Genomic DNA, 23243 nt, shown 5'->3' with positions numbered 1-23243 from the left:
CTTTTTCTCCCATTTATGCTGAGAGAGTATCTTTGACAGTTCGATACCATTCCTTTTAGATCATTGACAATATGAACTTCAGATGCAGTATTATAACTATGTTACAAGTTGTAACGGTGTTTCACAATGCATTCTTAACGAAGTAACACTTCCACTTGATGGTAGGCTCCTCAGGCAGAGCTTCTTTTTTAATTCATTTGATCCACTCTACCTAGGTGCCGTATTCAAGGAAGTTGCACTTTTGCCATTCCTTCTAGCAGCTGCAACAAATTCAGTACTTTAGAAGTTGGCAACATCTCATAAATAAACAAAACTACCACTGTGAAATGGCAGATCCTCTATCCTTGCATTTCTTGTCAATGTGCAAGGACTTGGAAAACTGTTGGCAAAACTGCACAACTGCTGAGTTCTTGGTTCTGGCTTTGAAACAGTCATCGGATATAACTTTTTCTGAGAGATGGTATTCCTATCTGAGTTACAGAAAAGGAACTTTTGCTTCAGAAACAAAAAACTTTCTTATGCTGTGTTTTGTACATAACTGTGGGGACAAGATCTGTGAGTCAAAATAGCTAATTTCTCTATGAAGCTGTGTAATTATTTCAATAGGTTTTCTTTTTTAGAAGAGTGACATGATCCCTAATTTATAATCAACCTGTGGCTCATTTAACTTTCAGTTCATTCTATCTCTTACATTATGTCTGTAGAATAATTTGTAGTGTAGATGAGCGGAAATGACCTCGGTGCACAATATAGTGAAGATATAATAAATCTTGAAAATATGTATTCATTCATCCTGCTTTAAAACCTGACAAAGCTCTGTGAGTTTTTTAAAGGACAAAAAAAAAAAAGTATATTGATTTTAAATTTTCCTTGTTGATTTGTGCAAACTGAAACAGATGTTCTGCAGGTATTTGAGTGAGGCTGCCAGAGGTTTGTTTGTGTTAGTTTAAACAGGAAATCTTGCCTCTCTGGGTCACAAGTCTGTAGGCCATATCTGGCTTGCCTGTAGATTATTAGGGTGAAGACAGATAGCATTAGAAGTTAATGTTTTGATGTGGTTGAGTAAGGTTCAGACTGCAAATAAGTAAGTTAAACTCTTCTGTGTTTACAGTCAGTTCTGCTGTGGAAAAGGCCTTGCATGTAATGTGAAGTAGTTTGCATGGACAACTTTTATTTTAGATGTTTGAAGAATCTTCCTCAGAAAATGCTGCTGTTAAAAAGTGCCACTTTTGTAAAAGAAAAACGTGTTGCAGAGAAAACTTCTGGTTGAATTGACACTTTTTATTTCTAATATCATTGTCAGTCAGATCCAAGGGAAACTACAGCTTTTTGCCATAATACTTGTCTTCTGTCTGGAAACCATAACTTTCTAAGTACAATTTCCTACCTCTTCCCAGGTTCTAGTAAGCTAACAAAACTTTGTGCTAAAACCCAACAAAAATTGCTACTTTCTTAATCTTCTTTGCTCCTGAGAGGTGTGTGGAAATTTGTTGTCTTCGATCTGAAATGATATTGACTATTAGGTCTGTTCTTCGTCATCCTTTCTTTTGCTGTCATTACTCCCATTAAAAATAGATAGGTAGCTTAATTGTTGTTCTCTATCCTACTCCATCTTCCCTTGATTCATGGGAAGAAGAAAAAAATCTTGTTTCATTAAAACTTTTTGAGCCTCAACTACTGTTATGTTGCCTTAAACTGAACTGCAGCCTTAAGATTTTCCCACTAATGAACTGTACCAGGAGGAGTTCTTTTTTTTCTGTGTCTGTTTTTCTCAGAACCTCTGCCTTTTGTATTAGTCACAAAATGGTGTAGGTTAGCTCTAAGATGTAATTATCTAGTTTCAAAAGATCAGTACACTGTACTTCATTTCCACCATTCTCCTTAGCAATTATCCACTTCACTGACAGTACCTTGACTTCACTCTATGCTTCCATCATTATTGTGGTCTTCCTATTGAAAAGTAAAATTCAATGCAAGTTTGTGCATACATTTTCTGGAGAGAAAATATTCACATCTGAAGGAAAAATGAAACATCTTGAGTTTTTTTCACACGTAACACTGAGTTGCAAATTGTTTCTTAGGCTTTCAGTTCCTTTATAAATCAGAATCTGTAATTCTAGTCAAGAGCATCTAAAATATTTTTTTTTATGTACACATATGAAAATGTATAGTTTGCATGCAAAAAAAAAAGCCCTGAAATTCTTTTCAGTGTGGACATGAGATAAATATCACTGCTATTCAATCAATTTGCATTTTTAGTTGAAGTTTCAGTAACTGTTCTGGTTTTGTTTAGTGAGGGGGGGCCTAAGGTGGTAGCTTCTGTAGGAAACTGCTGGAAGTCGCTCCCCTTTGTTCAGTGGGCTCAGCTGGGCCTAAGGCAGACCCGCTGCTGGCCAAGGCTGAGCCAATTGGTAGCAAAATGTCCCGTGATAACACCTCTGCGATAACCTTGAGACCTTTTACCGTCTTGGTCACCCTCCTCTGGACACACTCTCATAGTTTAATGTCCTTCTTATACTGAGGCTCCCACAACTACACACAATACTTGAGGTGAGGCTGCACCAGTGCAGTGTAGAGTGGGACAATTACCTCCCTGTAATGGTTTAGCCCGAATTACCACACAGTTTCTCGCTCACCCTCCCACTCTCCAGAGGGATGGGGGAGAGAATTGGGAAGGAAGGAGAACTCGTGGGTTGAGATGAAGACAATTTACTAAAATAACAAGGGAAAACTACAGTAATAACAGAATATAAGGATCTTAAAATATACAAAGTGAACAATATATGTTTTCTTACCACCCGATGTCCCAAGACCGATACAGCCCGTCCCGAGCAGCAATCACAGAAACAAAACTGAGTGGCAAGCAAAGGAGCAAAAGGGAGCCAGCAAGGTAGAGGAAACGATGCCAACAAAACAAGGAGGAAAGAGGATGCCAGGAGGGCAGATACCCACCCTCGCCTGCCCCGACTTGTATACTGAGCATGACATTTATGGCATGGAATACTCTCTTTGGCCAGTTTGGATCAATTATGCTGTCTGTCTTTCTCCCAGCTTCCTGCATATGCAGATTAGCGAGACTTGGAAAGCAGGACAGTGTCCTTTGTCTCATTCACAACAACTGGTTTTATCAGGGTGTTTATCAACATTCTTCACACACGAAATCCAAAACATACCAGTTACTGAGAGGAAAAATTAACTCCATCCCTGCCAAAACCAGGACACTACCTCAACCGTCCAGCTGTGCTGTGCTTGATGCACTCCAGGACATGATTAGCCCTTTCGGCTGCCAGAGCACAATATTGACTCATATTCAATTTGCCATGAGCCCAGTCCCCCAGATCCCTTTCTGTGGGGCTGCTCTCCAGCCTGTACTTAATCCAGTATTACCTCATCCCAGGTAGAGAATCCAGCTCTTGCTCTTGTTAAATTTCATACAGTTGGTGATTGCCGTATGGTATATGAATTGGCTTAGGAATGGAATTTGGAGATGTCTCTAATTAATTTGCTAAATAAGTATTTTCTTGTAATATCTCAGTTCTTTTATTTTTTATTTCCTATTTATTCCAAGGATTATACTTTAGTATTTATATATAATTTTAGTTTATAAAGTACCCATACCTAAATAGCATAATCCTTTGGACATTACAGACCTCATTTTCAAATGGCTAAACTCATGGCTGGGGTCTGATTTATACATGGAAACTGTTTCAAACATCAGCATTGCTGTTTGTCTTTTATAATCCTTTTATTCATCATGAAAAGATGAAACTTATGGAGAAAAAAAAAAGCACCTTGTCCTTTTTTTTTTTTTTTTTCCCTTCCCTTCCCACTTCTTTACCCAGTCTTTTGCTGATTCCTGTAGTTTATCATGGAATCATAGAATGGTTCGGGTTGGAAGGGACCTTCAAAGGTCATCTAGTCTAACCTCCCTGCAAGGAGCAGGGACATCTTCAAGTACATCAGGTTGCTCAGAGCTTCATCCAACCTGGCCTTGAATGTTTCCAGGGATGGGGCATCCACTACCTCTCTGGGCAACCTGTTCCACTGTTTTACTACCTTAGTTGTAAAAAATATTTTCCTAATATCTAATCTAAATCTACGTCCCTCTATTTTAAAACCATTAGCCCTAATCCTGTCACAACAGGCCCTACTGAACAGACTCTCCCCATCTTTCTTGTAGGCCCCCTTGAGGTACTGGAAGACCGCTATCAGGTCTCCCTGGAGCCTCCTCTTCTGCAGGCTGAACAGCCCCAACTCTCTCAGCCTGTCCTCATAGGAGAGGTGCTCCAGCCCTCTTATCATCTTTGTGGCCCTCCCCTGGACTCACTCCAACTGGTCCATGTCCTTCTTATGTTGGGGGCTCCAGAACTGGACACAGTACTCCAGGTGGGGTCTCACCAGAGCAGAGTAGAGGGGCAGAATCACCTCCCTCGACCTGCTGGCCATGCTCATCTGGAAAAATATTATCATTGTTAATAAATAATCACTTGTTATTTTCATTGAGTATGATTTTTATCCTTACTACAGAGACTCAAAAAGCATTTCTACTTTCCTCTGAAAATCTAAATGAACCTCTTTAACTAATTGTTTCTAATTGCTTTTATATGCTCAGAAATAAGGTGGGAATAGACAAGTTTACTATTTGATTTAACTAGATAATCACGTTGTTACAATTCACAGGGTACAAATTACACTTCTCTGATGTTGTTAGCACCTCATTCTCGTTGCTTCATGTTCAGTAACTTTTCATAATTTGCCAGAAAATGTTTTTCAAAATAAAAGTAACAAAGACAACAGATATGTGAAGTGCCTTCTTCAGAAGTGAAGAAGTGCCTTGCACTGCTGTCAGTCTCAACTTTTATCAAGTAATCTATTTTAATTCTCACAGAACTGAAAATTTCAAAGTTTTTAAAATTGTGACTTTTATATATTTGCATTTCTCTTCTTTTTTTTTTTGTTTCTATTGAAAGAACTGGAATCTTTAATTTTCACAGCTTTAAGTCTAACTTAATATCTTTTAATTTTCTCATAAGTACCAGTTAATAATAAATTGTTAATAGTAAGTACTTGTCAAGAATAATCTTTTGATAAATACCTGTTTTTCTTTTGGAATCTGAGCAACATTTCATACAGTCTTGACAAAAACTCTGTTTAGTTGTCTCAGAAGAATAAATATAATCAGTTGTTAGATAATTACTTTACATGAATTAGTAACTGGGCTTTTTGTTGATATATTTAATACCTCCCATATGTGGATTAGCTAAATGAATTCAGAAAGCTGGGTTATCCTAAATTAAGGTTACAGTGTTGGCCATAAAAGATAATATTTCCCTTAAGACTGTTAATTGTGACTTCAAGAAACAGAGTAGTGGAAACCTTAAAAATACTTCCTCTGATTATTAGGATAGTGGTTTCTAGTATTGAAGATGTACTTCAGCACTTCTTCAGTTTAATGAATATTAATTATAGTCCTTCTAAAGTATAAACAGACTATAAATAAAAATGTGCTAATTTTTCATCTTTTGGGGGAATAAAAAGTGAAATTTGACACTGTCAGAACAAAATCAGTTTCAATGTTATTTAAAACAATTTCTTTTATTATTTTTTTTAATGCTGTTGCTCCATAAATAGCAGGGAAAGAAATAAGATTTTATTACCAGTTACTATATTAAAACATTACTTATACTTTACTTTTATAAAGGTGCAATTAATGAAAAATATTAGACTGATTTCTAAGGTGCCCACCTTACCTTGAAGTAAGGCCATTAACCTCACTCGGTAAAGAACAGCTTATTAAAATTATATTATTCCTCTTTATTTTTCTCTCTTTTGGTTTTTCTTCCTCCCACCTCAACCCTTCCCAACTGGAAAAACTGCAGTTTGAGAATACCTCTGAATGGGGAAAGAAAGAGAGACTTGAAACAGAAAAGCAACGTTTGGAAGAAGAGAACAGAAGACTGAAGTTGAAGATAGAAAAAATTCAGGGACTTCTGGAGATGAAAAATAAAGCAAAACTGACTAAATCAAGTTGTGATGATAAAAATGAACAAACTCAGCTGCTGGTTGAAAATAAGGTATGTACATTGCTTAGTTTGATTACTTGGGGAGCACTCCCCAAAATAATTACTATATCATAATGTCAAACCGTGTCCCTAAAATAAGGGTTATGCAAGACAGCTCTGTGTCCATCTCAGACCTGGACAATTAGACATCAGTGACTTTGAATTTCTGTACAGTACAGCAACAGAAAGAAATATATTTTCATTTTTAAAAAGAGTATGGGAAAATGACAAGTCTAAGACTAGGGAGCAAAAGTGAAGAGTGGGAGGAAGAGATGATATTAAGTAATCTTTGGTAGCTACAGAGTCCTGATGAAAGTCAAATAAAAAAAAAAAGCTGTGAGACAAATCATTGTTCTGTCTTGCTGAATATTGAATCTCCTTTTAGGGAAGACATAACTGAAGGAAGAGCCTTATTTCTTGTTTTTTATTCTGCTAAAGATCTATTCACTTTTAAACCTTATTGTACTGCTAAAAATTATTTGATAAATTATTCAGACTCTTAGCTGTATTTCCCTTATTTTATGATTTTCTATGCCAATAATTAAGTAGTAATCCAGAAGGCTCCCATTTTCACTGATACTTTGAAAGCTTTGTAAGAGAAAGCAAAAAAACGCACTCCACCCAATCAGTAAATGCATATACTTGGTGTTACAATTGGGCAGTGAGAAACAGTAACATTCTTATTTGCCTAAATAAGACATAATTTAATGTCATTTATGTGCATTCACTGTTAAATAATGTCAGTCTGAGTAACAAGGACCAGATCTGGGGCATAGTTACAACAGGCAATTTCTCTTGGGAAAGATTAAGAGAGACCTTTGGACTTGAAGTCTGCTTTTAAGTGTAACAACATGATTTTTTTATATTTCTGTGATGTCTGCCTCTGCCTACCCCGGCCTCAAGGGGGAGATGGCATGACCTTGATGGGAGCACTTACCCTCCAGAGCTGTGAACTGAGGCAACTACTGTGTCAGGAGTAGTTTATCCATTTCGAGCTGGGAACCATACCCTGTGGTGCATCACCACCAAGGTTGAGAAGTTGTGTAGTCTTCAGCAGTGTTTCCAGCGAAGACTCCTTGCCCGGGCTTGACATAGTATCCTAAGTGAGCGTACTTGCTTACTTTGGCCAGGGGTCCTGGCTTCTGGCTGCAGGCAGAGCAAATGGTGCCACCATAAACAATCACAGTCACTGGTGTCACAGTTTGGTGACACCAAACACCCGCTGACAACATGAGTAAAATAAAAGGTCAATGGTATTAGAAGAAAGAAGAACTATGGCGAGCCCTTAATGCCACAATGAACTCCATTCACAGCCGCAAAAATTTAGTAAGATAAAAACAGCCTTATGAGAAAAATTATTCTAGCAATGAGTTAATCTCCAAATCAGTAATGGAACTGGAGACTTGGCCAGCCATATATGGAGAAGACAGTGGTTTGTAGAGTTAGTTAGCATGTTTTTTTAACCTTGCTACTGCCATTAAATGGGAAATAGGAGTTAAAGGAGAGTGAGTGGCTTTTTCAAGGATTCCAGCCTAACTCTATTTATACTTATGTGGAACCTGTCTATTCCTATGTGAAGACATCCTAATGTCACTGTTGAACCTTTCTAATTTCTGAGCCTATCTATGTAATTTACTCTAATACTATCAATAACCTGAAAAGAATTGCTTTGACTTCTGGTTCAGGAGCCTTTCTTTCTGGGAGGGTAGCTTGCGTTCAAATAAAATAATGTGTCATATGCAGGGTTAGAAGAGTACAGAAGGATTATTTCTGTAAAATAGAGGTGATGGTTAGATGTTTAGGTTAGCAAAGGAGTTCATATGGAAGGTGGAAACCTCAGCTGTCTAAAGATCTTTATGCATCTTAATCTGGATTATTAGGGCTTTATTTAGCAAGTAGAAACAAGGGATATATGTAATGTGTTATGGAATGAATTCCAGAGAAAAACACAGTTGCCTTACACCCTAGCTTCTCCCAAACCTGTATTTGTAAAATGATTTGGGAGATCCACTGTAGTTGTTTAGAACAATATATAGTGTTACTAATTGATGTATGGCCAATTCATTCTTTTAAAGGGTGTAAACAAACAATGGCAACATTTTTTTCTTTAATAACAATTTTAGTAAGATTAAACATGGTATCAAAATACATAATTTAAGTCCTCTTATCCTTGTCTAAATGATTTAATGTTGACAATTATCTTGCTCTTTAATACGTATACCTTCACAGAATATAAAATTTGTACAATCTTTTGCTACTTAGGGTAGTAAATCATGCAGATTGAAGTTCTCAACACAAAAGTTAATATTAATTATGTTTTGCACAAAATGTGAATCCTTAATGTTATTCTTAGCTGGCAGTATGTTGGTTTAAAATGTTTCCATATGCAGTTTTTGAAAGGTTAACTTCTGTTGCACAAGATGAGCAGAATTGATTAAACAATTGAGATCAGACATTGTTACAATGTGGTTTTATCGATTGTACTTCTGGGAATGGAGAATGCCATTTAAATTGATAGCTGTATTATTTGGCAAACAGCATGGCAGCAAATATTATGTGAATCTAACTGGTTCATCTAACTGAAGAAAAAAACCCTTTTTATGGTATAGATCAATATCCAAAACATGCTGTTTATGCAAAGATATTTTGTATTTCATCTGTGTGAATATGACCTTGAAACAAACTTATAAATTATTTTTGGGGAATAACAACTGTTCTTTTTTATTATCTCTAATTATTATGGTAAATATCTGGTTATCAAATATTTGATTCATTGAATATATTTTGTAGTGGACTTGTACAGTATCTAAGTGCAGAATGCTGAACTGTGGAGCCTGTGGATGCATAGATTAATTTTTTTTTTAGAAGTTTAATTTCCATCTTTAATATGATAAGGTTATAATGTTGTTAGGAAAAAAAATCCATAAATTTTAAAGATGTAATGATGGGTAACATGTATTTTTAAGATTAAGCCATTTTAGCTTAACATTACCTAGCAAGATGGCTTTTAAATAATCAATTTTTACAAATTGATTTTTCAAAAGTAGGAAGCACTCAAAATTTTATGCAAATAATTTGAAATATTGTCTCTATTGAGTTTCTGTGGCAAGATTTTGGTAACAGGGGGGCTGCAGGGATGGCCTCTGAGAAGCGATCAGGAGCTGCCCCATGCCAGACACAATGCCTCCACTCAAGCTTTTCATTAAGCAGTAAATTACATATTTATAACAATGAGAATTTTTTTTTACAGTTAAGAAAAATTTTTATTTAATCTTTTCTTTCTCATGAAATTTATGAATCTAGTATTGTTTTCTTTTTTTTCCCTTCATTTTTTCTATATGTAGCTTTTCAAAGGTTATAGAATCATAGAATCGTTAGGGTTGGAAGGAACCTTTAAGGGTCATCTAGTCCAACTCCCCCCTGAAAGAAGGAGGGACATCTCCAACCAGATCAGGTTGCTCAGAGCCTCATCCAACCTAGCCTTGAATGTTTCCACAGATGGGGCACCTACCACCTCTCTGGGCAACCTGTTCCACCACCCTCACTGTAAAAATTTCTTTTCCTGGTGTCTAATCTGAATCTACCTCCTTCTGTGTTCAAACTATTACCCCTCGACCTACCACAACAGGCCCTGCTAAAGAGTTTCTCCCCATCTTTCTTATAAGTCCCTGTTAGGTACTGGAAGTCTGCTGTAAGGTGTCCCCAGAGCCTTCTCTTCTCCAGGCTGAACAGCCTCAACTCTCTCAGCCTGTCCTCATAGGAGAGGTGCTCCAGCCCTTTTATCATCTTTGTGGCCTTCCTCTGGACTCACTCCAACTGGTCCATGTCCTTATGTTGAGGGCTCCAGAGCTGGAGGTAGTGCTCCAGAGCTGGAGGTAGTACTCCAGGTGGGGTCTCATGAGAGGTGAGTAGAGAGGTTAGAATAGTCAAATAAAAAATTAAGGGAAAAAAAAAAGAAGAGAATTTAAAATTCTCCTTATTGCATCATGCCTCTCCCTTTTTCTCCAGCCAGTTGGGGAAGCTTGCTTTTAAATGCCAGTTACCTTTTTTATTTTGGCAGAGTATCATGAAAGGACTTGCTTGCCATCAAAACAAAAGTTCTTCTATATCCCATTTCTGGCATTGACAAAAATAAGGTGTATATATGGAATACTTACTAAGAGCAGTGTAGGAATACTTTCCCAGAGCACTGTCATTGCTTCTTAGCAATTTATGGCTTAGAAAGGTCCAGAATGAGAGTGTTGTTTTTCAACTTTAGAACTTCTTACTGAATATTTACTCTGTAAATTTTTTAAATTATTTTTTGAACACATGTAAACATTTAGCATTCACTACAGCCTGACATGAAAAATTATAATTTTAGCTACATTGGGTGAAATAATTATGTTGTTTGCTTTAGATCTGTATCTGCTATTTCAAGATAATGAAATAGAAAATTAATTCAGTTCCCTCTTCCTTCACTCCATCTACCCCTGGATAATATATGCCAATTCAGTTTGTTTTTTTCCCATCTGACTCAAGTATCATATACCAGCAATTCCTTACTATCAATCATTTATTATTATTTCTCTGACTTTCCAGGTCCAATCCTATGTAATTAGGGTATGGGGCAGGGTGGACACAATAGTAAACAAGAATACACTGGTGAAGATGTTGATATATGATTGAAATAATTTTTTTTCTGCTATGTTTAATATGCTTTTCCTAATCAGTCTTAAACTTCTATTTACTTTTTTTTTACTGCTATTGCACAATATTTTTTAGAAAATAAAAAGCTGATATTTTTAAATAAGGATACCTTTTATAATTGTAAGGTCTCATTTTGAGTGACAATAGTAAAGTTCGAGCTGCACCTTTATCAGTAGAATCAGAACTGTGTTTTGATTTTCATTGCTTTACATTTTTTCTCTTTTCATCACTAAATACTGAAGGCCTTTACTACTTTTAATCCCTTAGTATCTTTGTTGCACTTGTTTTTGCCTAGCTTCCTAAATAATTTTGACTTTTTTTTTTTTTTCTGTGGCAAAAGCTAATCAAGGTTGCCCTTGGATATTTACTGATATGACCTTCCTACAGCATGGAAACTTATCATTTACTTCTTCTCTTCTTGTCCTTTCTCCCTTTTTTTTCCTAATTTAATAACTAGATATTCCAGCATGTGAGGGCCTTTTCTTTTCCCATGTTAGGTACATTTCCATAAGAATCGTTGTGGAAGGCGTTTTTCAAATGTCTTTTGAAGACATTGCCTAGACCTCTGACACAGCAGAGTCAATTTATTTACTCATTCAGATAACAGAACTAGAGTTGTAAGACTTAGGTTTTCTTGCACAGAAGTTGTTTTGATTCTTCTTCAGTATATATTAGTCCATGTGTCATCTTATTTGTAATTAAGAATGTCAGTTTTCCTGTTACTGTTATTAGGTCTGTCTTTTTTTCTGATCCTCTCTTAAAGTTTTTTAAAAATTGTTGTCATGCTAGCTGTTTTCTAGGCCTTCTGAATTCTTTAATGACTGGTATCTGATCTCAGGGTTTTTCAACTACCCATTTTGTCTGTTTTGTTTCATGACAGTGTTCAATTTGAGAAAGATCTTGTGATGAAGCCCATATATAAAATATGGGCACAGGATTATTTCCATGCTTCTCCTATGTGAATATAGAGAAAATTCAAGTACGTTTCTTTCATCTTTCATGTTGATTGTGTAATTATCCACAGACCATCAGGTTTCTTGCTGTCTGTTTGTTAGGAAAAGGATTACTAATCATTTTTATAAATTCTGCATTCCTCATACCCTATTTGGCCTGCCTTATTATATCTTTACAAAAAGACTGTCAAATTTTAAGATATTTTCTCTTTCTCCCCTTTGTAAACAGCTAGTTATAATCGTCCTGATTTCTTCTGGGATGGAGCTGTATATCATGTGGTACAATATTTTATATTGTTCTCTTTATGAAATAAATACAGTAGACTCCATCACAGAATATATGTATGAGAAATTGATTTAACTTTTTTCTGCCCTATTCTTAGACATGAATGTGTTTTCAGACTGTAGTAAAAATAAAATTCAGATCTTCTTTATTTCTGTTTGTTTCTCTCACTATTTTATTCATTACTGAAACGTGTTCTTTACATTACTGCTGTTGATAGAAGAACAGGAATTTTCCCTCTTTTTTTCTTCCCTCATGACTAGGTTGTCAGTTGGTAAACGGAGATGTATACATCAAAGTGTGTTGATACTCAGTTCAAGTTTCATTCTTTTAAATTCAGCCTGTCAAATCTGACAGTTTCAGTGATTAATTTTTTCAGTTAGGTAAAACTTTGACCCTATAAAGAACATACATAAGCTTGTCTCAGTTGGCAAGGTACTTCTTACTCAACATTTGTAATGAGTTTTGATTAACTTCTGACTTGTGAGTCCTTTGAAGTAGCAGATTTTCAAATTCACTTGTTGACAAATTCCTTTTTAAGAAAAATAAAATGAATTTAAAAAGCAAAGAGAGGATAATTCAGCCTTCAGTTTTAGGCTGAATGGTATGGGTATTCTTGAAGAGTACTCTGACAAAAGACATGGCATAAAATGCTATATTGAAAAGTACTGAAATATACTCCAGTGGTGTTACACTCTATGAAAACACAAATACTATAGCATAGAACAAATTTTGCCATAGGAAGGACTAAATGATGGCAGTGAGTGAACACTCTTTTGAGATGCGTGTTCAATTTTGTTAAACATTTAAACTTCATTCATCTTAACATCTTTTTTCATGCCTGCGTAACAAGGTTTAATTTAGGAAGAACTGTAGGTAATAAAAATGTTTTTGTGCATTATTCTAGAGTGTAAAAGAAAAAGATCTATGACGGATTAATTTAGAGATCTAATTTGCCACATCTATAATGTGATTCTGGATAAATGCAGTAGCTGTAACAGTTATGAATTGTTTTCTACTTCATATATATTTTCTTCAGTAAAAATGAAGTGTGTTATTTTGATACAACAACGAGAAAACCATACAATAAAATGTGAGTAGATAATGTACAGTGTCTGTGATGTAATTCCCTTGCAGACATTCAAAGCTGTTTATAATACTGCCGTTAGTTGCTAGTAGATAATGGATGGTTACTGATTTTTGTACTGTGGCTTACTGTAACCTCAAGCTATTTGTCATAATGCTGTGGAAACTCTAGTAGAAAATGAGGAGAAAGCAATTTGTTGATGTTTGCCTATGAGGAAATATCAGACTTATGGGCTTATATAGCAGTATCCTTTTGTCATTTCTGCATTTGTGGCTGTATGTGACAACTTCCTTGTCCTAAGACAATAAACCCCAGTGTTTCTGCACTGCTTTCTTCCTAGTTAAGACAAATGTATTTGTAGCCCTATATGTATATGAAATCACTTCTATCATGTATATTCTGAAGTACTGTAGAGAAAAAAAACAAACAAACAAGCAATATTTTGCATCAGAATTTATTCAAATTCAGTTGAAATAATGGTGGTGATGTTCCAGAAACTGATAAAAGACTATGCTCTCACTCTACTGGAGACACCTCAAAATCACTAGATTATTAGAAAATCCAATATATTGACCTAAGAAAGGTGCATTTTTTAAGTTTTGGTGGGTTGTTTATTTGTTTGTTTAAACAAATATATTGCAAAGGAATTTAAAATCACAAAATAATCTAGTACTACTCATCCTTCTATATAAAAATAAAAAAGTATGAGACAACAAACTTATAAATCATATCTGCCATATGCAAACCCAACGGATGTTAGATTCAATACTATTCTAATAACTGTTAATTAATGAAAAATACTTTAATATTTTTCAGTACCATAAAGTTTACTTTACTAGTATTTCTATATGTTATCCTGTTACTTTATAGCAGTGCATAACACTTTAATGTAGCATTCAATTGGTTAAGAAAGAAGATATTCTAAATAATGAGGATTTCCTGTTATTATAATGAAGGAATAAATAAGCATGATACAGATGTAAGGCAGATAGCACTAACTAATCTGTGGTACTAGAAATAAGTTAGCAATGGAATTATAATTTTGTAAGGACCTTTAGGAATCTGTTACTACTTTGCAGTAGAGTGGTGAAAGTCTGAACTGATGACCATAGTTCTTTAGAAACAATTGCTTTTGGAATAGGAGACTTTAAGTTAAAAAAAAAAAGTGAGTTAAAGAAAAGACACTGCATTTTTTAAAAGTGGAAAAAAATCCCACAATTCTCAACAGGCTTTGAGAACAACTTTGACCCTTATAAACTGTTAAGTTTGTTTCCATCAAGAAATAATGAATGCTTCAATAATGTAAAAACATAGTGTTAACACTATGAGATGAAGTATATTGAAGATAATTAAAAGCTTTGAATGCTTATGGGTTTTTTAATAAATTTATGCATTCTCTGAAATAGGAAGAAATAAATGTTAATGAAGTGACATGTGCTGACACTATTGTGACTGTAATTTACTAATCTGTTACTAATTTATTAGGTAACAAAGGACTGGAAATAACATTTTTTTTTTAATTTTCGGCCCAATTTTTCAATATATTATTTATTTCTTATGCAAGATTTTTTTTTTCCCAAGTATTTATTTTTCTGAAATGTTACAGGTCATGAAATTAATCTTGTAATTTATTTATAAGGAATTTATTACTAGTGACCCAAATATATTATAACAACTCACAAGAGGTTTTCCAGGAGACATTTTAGAGTGTGCAGTGCTTACTAGCTTCTAAATGTAGATAGGTTAATTCCATTGAACAGTGGATGCAACCCATACAGAAATGTTAAATGCTCCAGGATATTTCTAGATTAAGTTTCATAAGAACAAATCAGGCTCACATGCGTGAAGCAGAAGTTTTGCACTCTGGAATGCTGAAGGTTGTATGCCAATCAAATACAAGTTGTGAACACTGGAGATTACGAGGAACAGTACTAGAAATATTTAAATTCCTATTTATTCCTCCTGTGGAGAAAAAGATTGGTTTTTTTTCTTAATGAAAATAAGATTAGTCTCTAAACCTTAGATATGAGTCTCTAACTTGCATATAGTACTGTGGAATATTAAAATATATTCTATATAATTTTCTGTAATTTCCCGAATAGGCCTATTCATCGCATGCATTTGTGTTTTGTCCATTATAAAGATGCATTCTCATACTGAAGTAACAAATTAAAATCGATTTATGAAAAAAAACAACCCATGTGTAATCAAAACAATACAATACCAAAATATTTTAAAAGGAGTTTTAAAATTATCAATGTTCAGTAGTGTAAGCTAAGACTTAACTTTTTCTTTATGTTCTGTAAATTATTAAATGTTTAAATACAGTACATGAATGTATTTTCTTTATCCTGAAAAGGATATTAAAAAATAAATAAATGATGTTAGGATCATTTGTAATTACAAAATTTCTGTAAATGGTCATTCAAAGCTAGACATAGTAAAAATTATTTGACTTATTTTGGGCTCCTTGCTTTTGTCCAAGAACAGGAAAATGAAATTATACTTTAAAATCATGAGGTCTAAAAAAAAATAAAGAAGACTGTAAGCCTGTGTGGCTTGAAAGTATATTCCAAACTGCAACTAGGCTATTTTATGAAAATGAAAGTGTTGTTAGTGGGTGTGCTGGAAATGTACATTGTATTTCAAGTATACTTTTTTTTTTGTTAGGATTGTTCCTAAAGGGAATGTAAAAAATAACTAAATTGCTTTTCTGAACATGGATGGGATATGGCAAGTACAAAACTTTGGGATTTTTTTTAACCTAAGACACTTGATATGAATTATAGAGAAAGCAACTGATAAAATATAGCCCTGTTACACACTCCTAACTAGTATATATAGTTCGCTTTTCTATAAATATATATATTTAAGTATAAATATAATCAAGCATGTTTTGTAGCCACGGAGAATCACAGGAAAAGTGTGAATCATCATTTCCTGACACATTCCAGAACTCAGGTACATTTATGTGAATTCACTTTCTTACGGCTCCAAGCAGTAAATCAGCATAATAGGAGAATCATTCATAAGAAATGCTTGAGAGATACTTTTCATGAACTCTGAAATAGCCTAGTAAACTCTAGCTTTGGACTAGTGAGGGAAACTGATAAGGTCCAGCTTGGATGTATGTGTAGACTGGAGTATTTCATATGCATATTTGAACTGTGCACAAAATTATAAGGCTTTGTATTTTTCTTATTCTTAAACAGTGCTGATGGGCTAGGAATTTCTCTTGCGCTAGAGTGTTTGTTCTGTTTGGCTCTAGAGAAATAGGAGCTGTGTTTCATAAAAGCAGCTAAATTGATATTTGGAAATGTCACCCATGATATAATGGCATTTGCTAATATATCCCTAGGTAAATATAACCGTTTACTCAAAATTTTTGTTGTTCAAATTATGTGGTCATATAGCCTGTTTCTTATTTGGAGTCTTTATTATTTAAATGATATTTTTAAAAATCATTGGATTTGCAAGCTGATTTACCTGTTTAGAGACATTTTATGCAGTAATTACTCATGAATTATCTTTCATTACACCAGATAATAACAGGTCATATGAAGTATTTGAATATAAATATGCTGTAAACAGTTTCCAGAGAAAGAAAAACTGATTTATCAGTATTAGTTTTACAATGCTTTGTGTTAAGGTCATCAGCATCTGTGTACTATGATTATATTTCATTTCAGACAAAGGAAGTGTCTGTATACTGTACTTAAAACATAAGAAATCATCAGAATTATTATCTTTCTAAAATAAAAGTGATCTTTCAACATACCCACTGAACAAGGCTTTGGTAACACCATAGTTGCTGCTAGTGATTTGGTTTTAGGATTGTTTAGAGAATACAGATAATGGAGAATATGCCATTTTTATAAATGTGGTTATTACCTAGTCACTGGGCTTTCTCAAGAAATAAAGAATACAGAGTAGTCCACGGTCTTGCATGATCTGAAATAGCCACAAATTATTGACACTGAGTGTCAAATTGAAGAATATCCAGTGTCCTGCATATTTTTTAAAATCTCAATTACACAAGAAAAATACATTGTTTATTACTCTTTCAAATTTTTTTAAAATTTCCATTTTTCTACATCTATTATGGTCTTCATTGAATTAGCCTATTCACATATTTTTGAGCCAGTGGTTACTATAACATTGTGTCAGTCACTTTATCCAGGCTTTAAATGTATTTATATCTTTTTTTCTCTCAAAGTCACTTAGTTCCACTATTTATACATATAGTAGAAAGCATGCCATTAGGATGGTAGGAAATGGCAGAGCAGAAGTTGAATGGTTAGTAAAAGAATTCCCACTGAAGAGGTGAAAAACCTACCTCGTTAGTCTGGGCAAAGAGGAAATTTTGATACGAGAAATATATATGGGAAACGGTGGGAAAGCATACATACCAACTAGAAACTTTTATGAAATCTTTCTAGGCATAGCCTTCAGAAACCAAGAAGAATGCTGTATACAAGAAAACTTGTGGGTTGAGATAAAGACAGTTTAATAGATAAAGCAAAGCTGCACACACAAGAAAAGCAAAACTAGAAATTAACTGCTTTCCATTGGTAGGCAGGTGTTCAGAACCATCTCCACGAGAGCAGGGCTCTATCACACATAACGGTTATTCAGGAAGACAAACACTGTAACTCTGAATGTTCCCCCTTTTTCTTTCTCTGGCTTTTATTTCTGAGCACAATGTCATACGGTATGGGATATTCCTTTGGTTAGTTGGGGTCAGTTGTCCCGGCTCTGTCCCTCACAGCCTCTTGCCCACTCCCATCCTACTTGCTGGCAGGACAACATGATAAAATTGAACAGAAAAGGCCATGATGTTATGCAGACACTTCTCAACAATAGCTAAAATACTGGTGTATTATCAACACTGTTTTGGTAACAAAACCAAAACACAGCACCATATGAGTTGTTATGGACAAAATTTACTCTATCCCAACCAAAACCAGTAGATCTATGAAAGATTCCTTCAGGATATATTTTTTGCTTTTTAAAAGACAAGTTAAAGTAGTATTACTTTGCTTTAAATGAGACATTACTTGTCTGTTTAAAGCATCTACTTCAGTAATTTGTTTTACTTCCTTATGTTGATAGAATCTAGGCAATGAACAGAGAGAGTGGATGAAATGAAACAATATGAACATCATATGCTTATGTAATCATGTCTATGGAAAAACTGTCATTATGCCTTTTTGATTGGACATTTGTTTCTAATAGCACATTTTTCTCAGATATAGATTCACAGGATTTAGAACAATAGCTTTTAGTTGTGAACTGGAGGTGGACCTGGGTTCCTATATTCATCTTTATTCAAAACTAAATGTTCCATCTGGCCTTTTTTTTTTTAACATAATGTATGGTGACAACAGCAAAGTGATAATACCTAGAAAAAAAGTGCTGTCTCTCTGTGTAATTAAGGATGACTGCATAGTAGGTTGAGTTTCTGTTGCATTCTGTTCCATTAAAATATATTACGGAGCAAAAAGCTATATTCTATTGGTCCAAATCTGTGTTTGTGGTAACATTATGATAATGTAGCAGCATGATAAGTTCTGTGGTTTGCACAGGATTACATTAGAAAAAGGCTGGTATAATAATTCTAGCTTAATAGATGTTAACATAGCCAAACTAAAAAAAAAAAAAACAGGCCAGTAGATTAATCTGTTACAATTTAAATAGTAAAATACACATGAAACTTAATTTGATACAGTTTTTTTTTTCTTATCTATTTAAAGAATAACTCTATCAAATGTTTTCTGACTCACCCAAAAGCCCTTTTCCAGCATGCCAGAAATTCTGTGCTCCTAATGAATAAAAGTATGGAGCATCTCAGTTGTCACTTCAGTGTAAATAAATTTTATATTTAGAAACTTGAATAATAAAAGTTTAAAATATTAATTAAATGAGCCTGATACTAGGGAGGGGGGGGTGTGGGGACCATAGCTGAAATTCTACGTGAATATCAGTAAAAATTACAGATTTTTTTTTTCTCTCTGAAGTTTTGGAAGTCTAACAAATCAAGCTTAGAGTGGTAAAGATGGAATTTACATCACAAGTTAAAATTAGCTACTTAGTTAGTTCTTAATTGGTTTATTTCCTAATTTAGCAATTATTCTGTGATAATTTTTTTTTTTTTTAATAATTATTGTCCCTAATTCTAGACGGGGCTCTGAGCAACCTGACCTAGTTGGAGATGTCCCTACTCTTTGCAGGGGGGTTGGACTAGATGACCTTGAAAGGTCCCTTCCAACTGAAACTATTCTATGATTCTATGATTGCTTGACCATATTTGAAGATTCACTTTTTCAAGATAATTCCTTCTTTATTTGGCATAGTTTAACTGCAATGGCAGCATTTCATTACAGACACTTACTTCTTAAGACCATCTCCTCTGCTGACCAGATAAAGGACAGAAAAAGAAAACCACTGCCAATTACTGTCCCCTTGTGTTATTTTAGATTGCTCTTTAAAATATTTTTATTATTTGCCTGTGTACCATCAACATAAAAGGATCATATAAAATACCATTAAGTAGACTTCAGCTCTGTTATTTCAGTTGCTACTTCATTACTTATCGACAGCATTCAGAATACTTAATGGGATTTTTTTTCTTACAATATGAGCTCTGGAAAGGCATTAAATCCCACCTCTGCCTATTCTTTGAGGGACATGCAGTTGTCATGCAATGCACTTTTCCTATAGGTGTGCAAAGTCCTCCTTCACATCTCAAATTAAGAAGACTATAATAAGGTAGAAAACATCTGATTAGGCCTGCCATATCTGTCAGTTTCTCAAATTATTAGCTTAATAAATAGAATATCCATCCAAAGTAAAGAAAAAAAACCATTGTTTTTTTTTTCTTATGCACCATAAATTGACATTTTAGTTAAAGCCAATGAGGATGTTAATTTTCAAACTTCATTTGCTCCTTGATCCACAGCAATAAATCTTGCATAGGAATTTTTCTATCTTACCTGGTTTTTCTCTTCTACTAAGAGGAAGTAGAAGCAGAATAAAGAACGTTAGTGCTGGTGGTGGTTTTTTACTTTGAATTCTGTCAGTAAGCAACAGATTAGGTAAAGTAACAATTATCAGTATGTGTCTAGATAGCGTTCAGGTGCTCCAGGATCTGAAGAATATCTGTCCTGTTAGAGGAAAGAAAAAAATACCAAGAAAAAAAAAATGTAGTCTCTTCAGAATGATGATAATTTTTTTTGTGGTTTTTTTTTTTTGTTTGTTTTACTGGTGTAGTGGTATCAATAGTAAGAAGAAATAATTAGTGAAATGCTATTTTATCACATTCGTCAGTGAAAATTAACTATCACTTTTTAAGATCTGGACTTCACTACTGTGGGTAAATCACAGTTTGTTGCTGTTAGTTTGAGCATAATGACCTTTGAACTTGTCCCTAATTTATTTCTATTTCTTTTAGAATGATTGAGGAATGTTGTGGAGGAGTAGTTGTATCAGAATAAGACAAAGAAAGAAAGCAGGAAAAAAAAGGGATTTCATAACAAGGGTATCTTGAACTTGGAAGGTGCATATGATGGTGGTACTAATTGAGGAAGCACGTACACACTTTAGATTGTTATAATACCTCTGGAAGATGTTGCATATCTAGAAGCTTACCGTCCAAAAGCTACCAATGATATTTTAAAAGGTGCCAGGATAGCTCCTTAGCATATAGCCCTTTGCATATTTTTATCTACAGTATTTGTTGTTTTGCCTGTACTTTGAACATTGCATTTAAAAATACATATGAGCTCAAAAATGTTTTTAACAAAGATGTTGTCAGCTTTACTGCAGAAATTGCAAGCCTTATTTGGATATTCCCGGGAGGCAAGAATTGCATGACAGCATAAATTAGTTTTCAGGCAACTCTCTTTTTAATTTTTTTTTAAGTAAAAATTAACCACTTCTTTAAAATGTCTAATCACATTTTATATGCCCTGTATATCACAGAACACAATGAACAGCTTTATCTCGAAGGAATAAATCTAATTGTCTGGACATAGGAGCAGTAGGCAGGGAGGTGAACAGAGTAGTTTCACTTCCCAAGGGGCTCCATTTACTCAGAACTCCTGGTTTCCATTTAACCATCTATATACTCTGCACTACATGCTACTTAAAGAGGAGCTGGTTAAAGCTTGAAGTTTTAAGGGCAAAAAGGAGCACATTTTATATGCAGCGCTAATACCTTATTGTTAATCTAATTGAAGTGTTGATTGTGTAATCCAGGTATGTAGTTATTACTTTAGTTTACTAGCATTTACCGGCCAAAATATCTAGGTAATTGTTCTGGTTTTGTTAGTGAGGGGGGGCCTAAGGTGGTAGCTTCTGTAGGAAACTGCTAGAAGTTGCTCCCCTTTGTTCAGTGGACTCGGCCGGGCCTAGGGCAGACTTGCTGCTGGCCAAGGCCGAGCCAATTGGTAGCAGAATGTCCCGTGATAACGCCTCTGCGATAACGTATTTAAGTAGGGGAAAACAGGAAAAAGAGGAGGAGAAGATGTGAAGCAGCTGAGCGGGGGGCAGAGAGGGGGAGGCGCGAGCCTCATGGGCCTTGCAGGCCTCACCCTCTGGCCTCCCGCCGGGCAGCCGACTGGGCCCAACTCAGCCCTGCCCGGCTGCAAGAAGTGGAGAGGAGATGAGAAGTGAATAAGATGTAAAAAGGATCCTGAGAGGCGTCTGCCAGCGTGTTGTGAGGAACGGCTGCAGATGCCAAGGTCAGTTCAGAAGGAGGGGGAGGAGTAATATGGCTCCTGGCCAAGATTCCTCTGCAACTCGTGGTGAAGACCATGGTGGAGCGGGTTGTCCCCCTGCAGCCCATGGAGGTCCACGGAGGGGCAGAGATCCACCTGCAGCTCGTGGAGGACCCCACGCCAGAGCAGGTGGACGCCTGAAGGAGGCTGTGGCCCGTGGAGGGCCCGCTGGGACAGCTGTTCTAGAGGGACTGCACCCCGTGGAAGAGATGACCCACGCCGGAGCAGTTTCACGGAGGACTGTGGCCCGTGGGAGGGACCCCATGCTGGAGCAGAGGAGGAATGCGAGGAGTTCTTCCCCTGACGATGATACAGCGGCGTAAAACAACGCGTGATGAACTGACCGCGACCCCCATTCCCTTTTCCCCCCCCGTGCCGCTCGGGAGGGGAAGGTAGTAGAGATAATGTTAAGCCCGGGAAGAGGGAGGGGTGGGGGGAGGTTATCTTGTTCCCTGTCTCATTCTCCTGCTAATTTTAGAAAATAAATGAATAGTTTTCCCCAAGTCGAGTCTGTTTTGCCCGTGACGGTAACTTTAAGGATTTCTCCCCGTCCTTATCTCAAACCTTGAGCCGTTTTTCTTATATCATCTCCCCCTGTTCTCTCGGAGGGTGGGGGGAGCGGGAGAGAGACTGCGTAGTCTGGTCCTGATCAGGGCTGAACTACGACAGTAATAAAGAAAAGTTTCAATAGTAATACAGTTAAATTTGTTGTACCAAAATTACCCAAGTTTTCCACTCCTTTTCTCTGATGTTTTGTTGATCTTTCTGGTGCCAGTCTAGTATTTAAGGTTGGTAGTCTTAAGAGGGATGGGGTGAGGGGGAGCATTACGGAACGTTGTTCGTGTCCTGATCTCCTTGCATGGAGGACTATATGACTGGTGGTGAGCATTTTTTTCTTCTCAGACTTGAGTCTGTCTTGAGATTATTTTTTATATGTTCAAACACCATCTCTCTATTTGATTTTTCTTCATTGATTGCTACCTGAAGCGTGACTGTCTTCACCTCTTTGCTATTAGTTTAGGTTCTATGATAGCCTTCTACAACCACTCTTAATATAAAGAGGTAGTGTTTGTTACTCATCAGCTTTACAGATTTGTTCGACCTTTGCCATAAATAATATACACAGGCAATAGTTATTGACTGCTAGCCTTTCTATCAAAGCTGAACTCAATTCTGGTCAAGACAAGATCTGAGATGCTGCATTATCAAGTTAATAGAAATCCTGTGGCCTTCTACTAGTAATGGTAAATCACCATCTGTAGTGGCATCACCACCACGCTCTCAGTATAAACTCTGAAATATATTCCATATAGACACCCTTTACTGTGTTGATTTTTTTCATCTGGGTTTTGTTCTGTTGTTTGGTTTGGGGTTTTGGGGGGTTTTTCTGCT

The 23243-nt window shown here is 35.6% G+C and overlaps 1 protein-coding gene across 2 annotated transcripts in view; it reads left to right on the top strand.

Moving 5' to 3' along the window:
• CCDC102B (coiled-coil domain containing 102B) overlaps positions 1-23243 on the top strand; it is a 119235-nt gene that overhangs the window by 21430 nt on the left and 74562 nt on the right. For both annotated transcript variants that reach the window (XM_086742168.1, XM_086742169.1), the window contains exon 4: positions 5880-6074. In XM_086742168.1, the coding sequence (XP_086598294.1) occupies positions 5880-6074 (195 nt within the window). The remainder of the gene's footprint in view (positions 1-5879; positions 6075-23243) is intronic.

This window comes from Chlamydotis macqueenii, chromosome 2 (assembly GCF_036417535.1).
Source record: "Chlamydotis macqueenii isolate bChlMac1 chromosome 2, bChlMac1.mat, whole genome shotgun sequence".
Classification (NCBI taxonomy): Eukaryota; Metazoa; Chordata; class Aves; order Otidiformes; family Otididae; genus Chlamydotis; species Chlamydotis macqueenii.
This window is presented reverse-complemented; position numbering and strand designations above follow the sequence as displayed.